Source organism: Pararge aegeria, chromosome 25 (genome assembly GCF_905163445.1).
Source record: "Pararge aegeria chromosome 25, ilParAegt1.1, whole genome shotgun sequence".
Lineage (NCBI taxonomy): Eukaryota > Metazoa > Arthropoda > Insecta > Lepidoptera > Nymphalidae > Pararge > Pararge aegeria.
The window spans coordinates 7,153,416-7,165,715 of NC_053204.1; the positions used below are offsets into that span (position 1 = coordinate 7,153,416).

The 12,300-nt window shown below is 38.3% G+C and overlaps 1 protein-coding gene across 3 annotated transcripts in view; it reads right to left on the reverse strand.

Annotated features, from left to right (window-relative positions):
- Positions 1-608: 608 nt before the first annotated feature.
- LOC120634780 overlaps positions 609-12,300 on the reverse strand; it is a 40,777-nt gene continuing 29,085 nt past the window's right edge. For all 3 annotated transcript variants that reach the window (XM_039905556.1, XM_039905555.1, XM_039905554.1), the window contains 6 exons: positions 10,111-10,245; positions 9,010-9,101; positions 6,615-6,707; positions 5,553-5,612; positions 3,511-3,676; positions 609-2,589 (listed from right to left, as the gene is read on the reverse strand). In XM_039905556.1, the coding sequence (XP_039761490.1) occupies positions 1,424-2,589; positions 3,511-3,676; positions 5,553-5,612; positions 6,615-6,707; positions 9,010-9,101; positions 10,111-10,245 (1,712 nt within the window). In that variant the 3' untranslated portion in view covers positions 609-1,423. The remainder of the gene's footprint in view (positions 2,590-3,510; positions 3,677-5,552; positions 5,613-6,614; positions 6,708-9,009; positions 9,102-10,110; positions 10,246-12,300) is intronic.

Genomic DNA, 12,300 nt, shown 5'->3' on the forward strand with positions numbered 1-12,300 from the left:
ACTAAGCGTGTTATAATATAAACAGATGAACGAGAAAGATTTTAACATTTCTTGATTATTTTCGTATTTATAAAATTGTAACTTCATATCAGTGACTAAATTTATTCTTAATTACGAAGAAAGGAAAAAAAATGTTAAAAAATGAAACAGAAGTAGAAAAAAATCGCTAAAGAACAAAACATTAGTGATAGGTTCATTGCTAACTATTCAAATTTCCTGGCTTCTGCATATAAACCTTGTTACAATTGAATGAATTAAATTTTATTGTACACCATAGAAAAATTATATATAATTTATATATAATAAAAATTATTAAGGAAAATTAAAAAAAAAAAAAACATTTGTACGATTAATTTATTTGTGACAGCTTAAGTTTATATCAAAGACATCAATCAATGGTCTGTAAAAGTCCACTGCTGGACTTAGGCCTCTCCAACGGAAGGGTATTCCATAATCACCACGCTTGACAGATAGGTCAGTGATCGCAGCAGACGGTACTGGTAGCACAAGATTCATAGGGATGGTCTAGATTTTTTTGTGCTTAGGGTGCGTTCATAAAATACGTGAGACTGGGGGATGGGGGAGTGAGGGACAGAAAATTAAAAAAAAACAGCTCATGTAATTTATGGACCTTATTAATAACGACGTAAGACTTTAAGATTTAGGTTAGAACAATATTTTTAGTATTTACTTACAATGAACTATGTAGTTCAGAGTTTATAAATTACATACACGAAGTATAGACATGATGACTAATTTCGAAAATGCCTGCGCTTTGATGTTATAAACCATCTAATATATCCAAAATATGTCTTTCTTTTTTGCAGAAAATAAAGGTTTCGTTGATATAAATTGCGAGTTATGTATAAAAAACATATTTCTCGCGAAAACGCTCATCGGGTGTCGTGGCCGCACACGTGACGTCATAGGCAAATTAGAGCTAGCTGCAACAGTGCTTGTTCCATGGCTAAAGATTATTGATTTTGGTATTGATATCACAAAATAATTGTTATATGCAAAATAATAACAAGTGCAGGAACATTCAAAGTCCAAGCAGTACAAAATTATGTTTATATAGACGTGACGTCATTCGGAGTTTCACCTGTCATGGCGGATCGCTAGATTTTGCAGTTTTATTTATTGAAAATAATAAGAATCATTAGACAAATACTATAATTAAGCGATTCTTTTACTGTAATCATGCCTATTGTAGACTTATAATGTGTATGCCGCTACTTAAAATTAAGTATTCCGTAATTTTTCCGTATTTTCATATGAATCTAAAGGCTCCTATCACGATTTATTGACACTTTTTGACGAGACGAAAGCACCTCTAGTATATTTTTGGCCGAGGGCCAGAAACATGCAGTCAGTTTAAAATATATAATCATATATTTTGTAAAGCACGTTACTTTCTAAGCCGTCATTCTTCTTCGGATGCGCTGCATTCATCGACAACCACGCCAGTAGATATTAAAGCAAGTATCTCTTCGTCGTTCATTTCGTCAGTGTCATCGAAATGCTCAGAACTAATCGAATCAACATCACTTATAGTAAATTTTGGAGAAGCTTCAGTGACTTTTTTGGGTGCCACAAATTCATGGTAAACCTGCTTCGGTTTTGAAGTTTGGTCTTGTTTTTTAGATGCCACAAATTTTTGGTTACTCTTATTAGGTTTGGGTTTATTGTTGATTGCTGCATTAAGTTTTTCAGTAGATTTTGGTGCTGGTTGGATAACTTTTTTAGTTGTTAGAACTTCTTGGCTCCTCAGATTTGGTTTTGGTTTGATATTGACTAAAGAAATAGGTTTTTCATTCGTTTTTGGTGTTGTTACGGTACTTTTTTTAGGTACTACAACTTCTTGGCTAGCCTGATTTGGTTTGGGTTTAATGTTAATGCTTGCAACAGGTTTTTCAGTAGATTTCGGGATTGGTTCAGTTACTTTTTTAGTCGCTAAAACATCTTGATTAACCTGATTAGGTTTAGGCTTAGGATTGGTTGTTGAAGTAGGGCATTCAGTTGATTTTGGTGTTGATTCAATAAATGTTTTTGGAGCTACAAAATCTTGTTTAAAATTGGTCTTATTAGCTGGTGTGGTATTTTGTTTCATTGCAGCTTGGGGACTCCGACATGGTTTAGTAACATAGCTTTGCGGAGCGTCTTTTCCGACATCAGTTTTCACTACTTTTTCAACTGCATTTAGTTTGGGTTCAGGGACTTTATTAGGTGTAAGTTTAGTTATCGTTACACTATCAGCTTTAAAATGTGTACTACTTTGTTCAACGTTATTTTGTGCTGGCGTCTTAATTTTATCTGATTCATATTTCTTTTCAACATTTGTCTTATGAGGTTGATCTATTTTAGTCTCGTTAGTTCTTTGTTTTGATTCAAAATTTCTTGTTGCTTGTTTTGCTTCTTTATCTATTGAAGGAGCTTCAGAGTTCATACCATCTGTACCTTCGACGTCTGCAGTGTTGTGATACTCTTTAGACGTCGATACAGTTTTATTTTTTTTGATAAACACAGTGTTAAGTTTTGTCGGACACTGTGAAAATCTGTAACTCGGCTTTATGCTTACTGTTGTCTCACCTGTAAAAATATTGTAACATAAAATTTTCACACATTTATTAAACGAGTTTGAACATAAGAAATTGAATACAACTAAGAGCAGCAACTTAGGAACACAGTGAATGGAATCTCTCATATTAATGTAGCTCAATGTGCTTGACGGGGTTTCGAGCTCACTTCCATCTTACAACTATTCCTTTATTATTATTTTCTAGCTTTTTATAATGAACTCAAGGCTAATGTTGAGTGTGCTTAATATGTTGAGGATGATGGATGATATATTGCATGGAAATTTACATCAGTCGTGTACCCGCGCGACGTGTAAATTTCCGTGGTGCATAAACTCCTTAAAGAGTATGTTTAAGGTATTTATGACCAACTTAAGGCTTGTAGTATTGAGTGCGCTTGTAGTATAGTATTGAGTTGGCTTGTAGTATTGAGTGTGCTTGTGTAGTATCGAGTGTGCTTGTGTAGTATCGAGTGTGCTTGTGTAGTATCGAGTGCGCTTGTAGTATTGAGTGCGCTTGTATAGTAATGACTATGCTAGTAGTACTGAGTGAGCTTGTGTAGTATTGAGTGAACTTGTGTAGTATTGAGTGCGCTTGTGTTGTAATGAGTGTGCTTGTAGTATTGAGTGCGCTTGTATAGTATTGACTGTGCTATTAGTATTGAGTGAGCTTGTATAGTATTAACTGTGCTAGTAGGACTGAGTGAGCTTGTGTAGTATTGAGTGAACTTGTGTAGTATTGAGTGCGCTTGTGTTGTATTGTTTGTGCTTGTAGTATTGAGTGCGCTTGTATACTATTGACTATGCTAGTAGTACTGAGTGAGCGTGTGTAGTATTAAGTGTGCTTTTGTAGTAGTGAGTGCGCTTGTGTTGTATTGAGTGTGCTTTTGTAGTGATGACGACATCTCGCCAAGAAGGGAAGGAGCCAAGCTTACCACATCTGGCGTTGCTCAAAACGCACAGCCTGTCGAAGTCCGCTATGTCGCTCACCCTCGCGACGAAAAGGTTGCTATGTTGCATGTGTTGCCTGAACTCCTGTATGTTGTAGGTCTTTAAGAACTGCTTAAGGTGAACGGGGTCAGGGTCACCGGAGAATTGTACCTGGAGGCAAAATTAATTGAAGTATTAGTAGAGATGTTATTTACAGATTTAGTCCGGAAAAGTACTTTCGTCATGCTTAAACCTGCCGCCAAGAAGCATTGATGTGTTCAGGGCTAAAGGGAGTGGTTGCCGGTGTGATTACAGGCTCATGAGGCTCAACGCCTACGCCTCAGGCTAATGGATATAAGACGGCACTGTGTTCCTCAGTATATAGGCCACTACAGTTTTGGTCTTTTTTTTTTTTTTTAACGCTGGGAAATGCGTTTATGCATCCCCTCCGGAAACAGCGCATCCGAAGCTGCACTGTTTCCGGAGGGGTATGTGGGACTCAACGGCATAAAACGGCCAGAATACCCACTAAAACCCAGCGATGTTCCTACTCGTCGCCTGGTGACTGGGACACGGGAACACTTGCGCAATCGTCCGCATTCCAGCCAGCGGCGTCCGCCGAGGCAGACCCTCCACAGGGGGACCTTTTCGAGGTCTCCAAACTCCGTCAGAGGCGTACCAGGAACATTCGGTGCGCCTCCCGACTCCTTTGGTCTTCCACCTACCATAAGGTCACCTAACCTAACCGCGAGGATTGATGTCAACAGTGGCAACGGCCAAAAGTTCAAACAACTTTCTTATTTTTTTTTTATTAGCTTTTATTTACTGTTTGAGAGTAGCAATCGGGCGAGTGTAATGTTGTTTTTATTTTTATTTTTTTTTTAATTTTTGTTATTATTTAAACTAATCAATACTAACTTAGTAGTTAAAGAAAAATTGTTACTAATATACTAACAATCTATGAATGGAAACGTCTGAATTAAATGATTATTATTTCCCTTATTCGTTTTTACACATTTATTTTCATTTATCACTCGACACTATTTAACACAAGTTGCGACTTCCTTGAACGTTCGCGTTCGAATGCCTAAATATTCGTAGAATGGCTTAGGCGCCATCTTTGTCCCCTCCTAAATTGTTGTTGGTCACGTGATATTCAGCAAATGCGCGCGAACCGGAAACGAACTCGCAATCCATGTATTTCATCCAAATGGGTATATTTTGCAAAAACAGCGGTCTTGTTTCTAAAGACAAGCGACTCGTTTGATGTCGTCTGTCCAACACGCCGGTTCACCGGTGCGCCAGATAGAAATAGGTTTTTTAATCAAACTAAAAACTAATTATTCTGTTCGGGCCACTGCGTGTACCGAACACTGCACCGTCAGCAATTTACGCAATCTTCGAGCCTCGTGGCCACCAGTGCACTTCGGGCGGCCACTCGACGCGTACTCATTATCAATATCATTATATCATTTACATATCATTAATTAATATCATTGGAAATACAGTCCAATTATCAATCTCTAGCAATATCTATCATTTATCATCACTCCACAAAAGACTACACCCCACATCCTTTTGGTCCTTCGAGCCTACGAACTTTGGCGGGACCTCGAACTTATAAGTGGTTGAATCAGTGACGGAACTATTGTGAAGTGCTATTTTATTTGTTATTAATAATTGATAATCAATAATTATGTATGTGAAGATGCATTCTAAAATGGTAGCAGGCTTACTTGGTAGTATGACATTTACATAATACCATTAATCAGATAATGGAATGTGGTGACGGCAGATCAGAATACAGATGTCACCAACCCTCATTGTCGTACGAGCCGACTAAGGGAATATAACGGGCAGAAGCTTCCTCTGTGCTACTACTACAATTTACTGCGATCACCAATCCATCTGTGCAAACACTCCCGTTGGGAGAGGCTTTAGGCCCAGCAGTGGGCTATTGTAGGCTGTTGATGACGATCAAATTCTACGCGGCATAATATAACAACGCTATATCGCTCGCAATTGATATAGATAAAAAAGTACCTACCCTTAAAAATAGCGGGTTGTAAACATTCAGCAATCGTTTTGTTACATTGAGACCTAGAACCTGTGAAGAAAAATTGGCAATTAATGTATGCACGTGACGGTAGTGTTATTTCTTGCACTTTTTTACCTGACGTCAAAAAAGGAAATTCTCAATTCAGTTGTATGTTTTTCTTTCTCAATTTTTTATTCTGGCGGCCGATTGGCGCAGTGGGCAGTGACCCTGTTTTCTGAGTTGGTTGGTTCGATTCCCGCAACTGGAAAATGCTTGTGTGATGAACATAAACGATTTTCAGTCTCTGGGTTTTTTACGTCACTAGGACAAGGGACGGGCCCCTTAAACTAACTTAATGCCAAAAAACAACTTGATTGTTTGCTAACTCAGGGCGAGAAGGAAGGACAGAACAGAAAAAACAAATACACTTTCGCATTTATAATATTAGTAAAAATAGAATTGAGAATTACGTTACACTTTCGCATTTATAATATTAGTAAAAATAGAATTGAGAATTACATGACGTTATAGCGATCGAAGGAAGGAAAAAAACATTAGTATAGATCAGGGCTTGCCAACCTGGGCGCCTTAGAAAGTACAGAGGTGCGTGCACCTTTTGTACTTAAAAAAAATCTAGAAAAATAATTTGATTTTATGATATTTGTCTTTGTGCAGCGGTGTGACTAAGCTCATCCATCCCATTGTTGTTGGGGTAGAGTTATTTTCATTCTTTGTTAAAATTTATATTTTTTTATGATTTATCTTTTCACCTATCTTGCCTAACTATACACCCCAGGTAAAGGTGCGGGGCGCCAAGACAAATTTCTTAACTTGTTAATATGCTGCTGGCTTAGCAAGGTTGGAAACCCCTGGTCTACACTATAAAACCACAAAGCATTTTTGTAGACTAATCAAGTCTAAGTCAATTCATATTATATTTTATTACTTGAAAATGTTTCATTTTTTGCGCCTATCTGGCTAGGTTAGGGCGAGAGCCCGTGACAATTTTTTTAAATTGTATGTGCGCAGCTGGAATTAAAAGGTTGAGTACCCCTGGTATAGTTGACTCACGTTTCGAATGTCGTCGCTAGCCTCGTTCCTCAGCCGCTCTGCAACGTAACGCTCGGCCGGCAGGGATGGAGTGTCCGGCAGGGATTGCCACACCTGGACAATCATCATTAATCTATATCATCATCATCAGCATCACCACCACCACTACCACCATCATCATCATCATCATCATCATCATCATCAACCCATTTCGGCCCACAACAGGACACACTGGGCCAGCGTGGTGGACTTCGACCTAAACCCAACTCATTGTGGGAGACATAGAATTAAAAAAATACAGAAGCATGAAAAACCACTTCAATTTAGAATGGTTTCTCGAAAAAACGGTTAGACACTTCATATCATTTAACAGTTAACAGTTATTATTTTACCTTCAAAGTTCTTAACGTTCACCATAAAATGTTTGCCAAAAGTTGGTTTTCTAGCAACATTCCGCGGGTGTAAAGTGAGACGTGCGCGGGGCGTTTTCACTGTTTATGGACACAATACACAAAAAAAAAACAAAATTATTTTTTCCGAGAAGGCCTACTTTATGAGTACGTCAAGTATGTCTGTTAGTAGTGACTCTACCACCGGTTCGGAAAGCAGATTCTAAAGAGAAGAGCCGAACTCAGTAGTCTTCTCTCTTTTCCAAAATCAACATTTACAATCAATTTTCTATCTTGCGGGAGATGAGAGCGAAGCTGGCTGCTTCCAATCTACCTTGTCATTAAGAAATTACACTGCATACAATAATGGCTGAATGAGGATTCTGTATATTCTTAACTCAATGGTGGGCGTGACAGTGGCGTGCATAGAGGGTATGCTAGTTATAAATACTTAAGGATCGGATTTTGATAACTCTTACAATGCCTATCCTTAATTAAAGATTTTAAACTAAGATTTTCATGGTTAATCAACATTTCTTAATAGTTCAACGGGTACACACCACGTTAATATTTTTGGATTTGTCGATATTTCGACCCAGTTGCATGGATCGTGGTCACGACGGGACTATATACGGGGCCTATCCTTAAGTTTTTTGTAAATCGTACTGAAGATTTTTTTCATTTTATAACATCTGCTCGCTTGGTGCATAACCTCTATGCACGCCACTGTGAGAGCATGCCCGTGCCCTTTAGAAGGCCGGTAATGGTTTCGTTTGAAGACAGGGCAAGGGGTATACCAATATTAATATTAGAAGTAAAAATAAACTTGTACTGCAGTTAACTAGGCTGCATAAAATTTGTAATTCATTTAAAGGTAATTGTATATCTTTTAATAACAAATTACCAGAAAATCCTTGAGATGTCTCTCAATAAGTTCAAAGTTTATATAAAAAATCCTATTATAATATTAAGGATTACAAGTATGATAAAAAGCTTGGGTATGAATTGCTATTACTTTATAGCTCAAGATTAACTAGACTGTGAGATGGTGATAACAAAAAAAAACTGGCTAAGTTTGTTGTGGGCTCTTCTTAGACCAGGGCGCGTAAGGAACCCTCCTAGCTTAAGTTTTAAGTTAACGAATGCAGTTATCACCATCACTAACATAAGTGTACCATGTAAAATGTATGAACGCTTCATAAGTGCCTGTAATAAGGTCTACATGAATAAAACAATTTTGAATTTTAATGCTTAGGCCATAGTGCAGTACACTGGCACTGTAATTATATTGAAGCAGTATGGAAACTACGGAACAAACGTTCGCAAAAGCGCACCCGCACAGATGCACGCACCGACAAGGCCCCAGAGATTATTGCAGGATTTTAGTCGGTTTACTTCCGTACTGCTTTAATATATGCCCCTGGCGGATTTGTAGAAAACACGTCCTTGAGAACATTGTTGCAGTTATGTGGATCGAATGTGTCATTATTGTGGAATGTTTTGTCTAGTGACAGCTGTCATTCAGCATTTGGCATGCAGGTTAACGATGTTTTCGTTAACCATTTATTTTTTAGTTTTTTTATTTAACATTTATTGTTCAATAGGCAACATTATGTATCAAATAAAATCCAAGCACTCGCTATTTCATTGCTGGTGTTTAGGAAGATGTAGCTCTATTAGACCATAGTCTGTGCTACAGCTAGCCTGACCCTACCGCTGCATAATACCACCAGTTGAGACTGCAGTCGCAGATAAAATTGTAGTGGAATGATGCCGTGTGGTGACGGTAGATCGGAATACAGTTGTCACCAACCTCGCCTCGCACGACACCCGCGGGAAGTGGTTCCGCGGGTGTCGTGCGACTAAGAACGGAGAACGGCCAGCACCTCACCTTACCCGTCTGCCCAGCAAGACGATTATGGGTAAAAACTCCCGTTGGAACAGGCCTTCAGTACAACAGAGCACTGTTATAGCCTTTTGATGATAACGATGATATATTAAGGAAAAGTTGTTTGCCTTCTCATTACCTTCATCATGATTGCCTGCAGTTCTTCCTCGAGGATCTGAGTGGTCCTCTCATCCAGTTCCACTCGCTTAACAGGTTGTTCCACTACTGGTGCTGGAATAACATACACAGTCTATAGCAGAGAGCAGAGGGTTTAGGTAGGAGATATTTTTCTGGTGGGAGACGGATGTCGGTTACTACCCTACCGATAAAGACGTACCGCTAAGCGACGTTCCGATGTGATGTCGCATAGAAACCGATTAGGGATTAACTGCCATACCTTTTAACAGGTTAGCCCGTTACCATCTTAGACCGCATCATCACTTTCCACCAGGTGAGCTTGCAGTCAAGAGCTAACTCGAAGTGGAATAAAAAAGGGAGGTCAAGGCTGTTTAGAACTAAAGTACAGGCAGGTGGAGTTGGCTAGTGACAGCTGTCACTAGACAGGACATTCTACCAAAATTACACTTTCGATCCACATAACTTCTGTCTTCGAACCCTCTCATCTCTACTGCAATTCTTCTACAATCACACTTGCGGAGGCTTAGCAGTACTAGAGCATTTTGTGACAGAGTGTGTCTGGGTAAATACTAACGCTACGATTATTTCTGCCGCCAAGTAGCACTGATGTCCCGAAGGATGTGGTTGCCGGTGTTATAACATGAGACTTACAACCTTGGCCTTACAAGCAAGTTGACAGTCAATGGCATGATCTGTCAACTTGCCAAATATATAAAGCTTGAACGCTGGTAGCTCTTGCTTTTCTCCCTCTCTTGGGCGGCACGAAACTAACCAAGGCAGAGAAACTAACCTCCTCCCATCCGTTACATTCTCTCTACCTCTTAATGGACAGAAAAATTCCCTAGCCTATTTGAAGACCCTGCTGTAGTCACAGCAGCGGGCAAAGTGACCTCGCATTAGACGGCTGAGTGGCGCAGTGGACAGCGTCCCTGCTTCGTTTGTCCAAAGCTATGGGATCGATCTTCTTCTGTACCTATCGTTCTTAACTCAATGTATATCGCTCGAAAAGTTATGGACATTTCTGCGAGATCGGACTTAATTAAAGTTATCTAACAATATAGTGGATTAATATCAAAGATAACAGCAAACAGCAAGCAGATACCTTGAGTGAGCTCCGATTGCAGAATTTTTTGCCTTTTGGCTGCAGTTACAGAGCTTCGATTGGAATTGAACGGTCTCTTCTTTGGCGGCTTTACCGCTGGTTTCTTCGCCTGCCTTTGCCGACTCGGAAGTTTCTCTGCAACAAGGAGTTAAAGGATTTTAAACTCCAGCACGACATTTCATTTCATTTTCACGCAGCGATTTGCATCTTCATTGCCTATACGCATGGCTGGGGTTTGGAACACCCTTCCGAGTTCTGTGTTTCCTAATTCTTACAGAGAAAAGAATTAATTAGACAGTGAAAAGGCATCTTCTAGGCAAGCGCGTCCTAACTTAGGCCGTATCTATACTTTCCATCAGGTGTGATTGTGGTCAAGCGATAGTCTATTACAGTTAAAAAAAATAAGGTTTACAAAAAATTAAAATTGATAGTTCCAGAGGCATCCAGAATGCTGTACGATTTTAAGTTAAGATAAGATGAGAAAAATTACTAATATTAACTTTTGTATAGCCAATATTTTATTTCTTTGCAACTAAAATAAGAAACAGTGCCAAATTTGGTGATAAAACCCATTTTATCGTTCATTTAAATAATAACTTCTGATCTACTTTAGACCTCGAACTAATTTCCTCGCAATCGAAGTGAAAAGCACCGAGTTACACAAGTGTGTAACTCGGTCATAAAACCCATTCTTTAACTTAAATACAAAATCGGGTGACAACAATCTCGGCTAAAATGGAGTGTTTTATGTCCTTGTAACACAATCTACTATTTAAAGACAAAAGTTCTTGAGATATGTAAATTCACAAGCAACTCTTGCTGAGGACTTGATGGGTTAGTGAAGATCAAAAAATAATAAATAAAAATTCATTACAGTTGTAGACATCTTCTAGACTACACTTCTTAAAAAAGATACCCCCAAGAGTCCAGTAAAGTTTCTATTGGCTGAAAATGATTCCAAATATTGGGTATAATAAAGAGTTACATATAGTATTTTGTACTAATCAAAACGCAATATTTGAAACAACAAGAATAACGGAAGAACGCAGGATTTCCTTGATGGCGTAAGCTGCAAAATTACCCCTAGAAGATGATACTAAAACTAAAATCCTAAATGAATCCATAAATCCTGAGATGTAACGAATAGTTGTATACTTATTAGTTAATGATATTCTTTATTACGTATTTATTTTATTGGACAGCCAACGTGTATACAACAAACTTTAGATATGGACACATTTAACAATGGTATTATGTTGTACACTCAACTTAAAGGCTAACTCTGCTAGCAAAACATGAAAGACAGTCTTTGTTTACAACATAATTTAAAAAAAAATAGGTACTTACGTTAAAAAACACAATGAAAGATGACTAACTATGATAGTTAGCAGTACTTTAAAAAGGTTTTTGAACTGTTTCTTGAACCACGGGGAGGAATTTCGGAAAATATCCAAGCCAGCACTATTTTTTAACAAATTGTTGCAACTGAGCTATTTTTTGTTTTAGTGACACACAACGGAGCGGATCTGCGTAGGATGATATAGTCTATGGTAGCGGGCTAGCCCGTTAAAGGTGTTATATTAAACCCATATCCTTACGGTTTCTACGCAACATTGTGCCGAAATGTGTGTGAACCATTTTTATAAAAATTATAACCCAAGTTTATGTAAGGGAAAACGATATCTTCGGGAACAGGTTTCAAACTTTACAGAAGTTCACCAACTTATCTGCTATTGTTACATGTGAAAAAAAAAAACACTTGTGTTTTTTTTAGCGACGGCCAAAGTCCCTCAAACGGAACAAAGCACGAATGAGTCTGCAAAAATGATACTCGGTTAGACTAACCTGGTTTAAAGCAAACAGGTCTAGTATGCCAAACCCATGTAACCAATAAGGTACTCATATAAATCCGCATTTCATTAAATTCCTTACTATACCCTATCAAAACAGAAAATGGTTAACAGATGCAGATATAGACAAATTCAGAGCTCAATTCTTAGACGTACGATTCTAGAGCTGGAATATTTACGCCAGCATTCTTTGCAACGGTCTTTGCATTCGAAAATCAGTAAAGCACAGATAAAGAAGACTTTTCTTTATGCTATATGAACGAGAAGGCAAGTGACACAAATTTTTAGTTCAATTTTTATACTTACGCTTCTAGATCTAGAACATTTACGGCAGCATTCT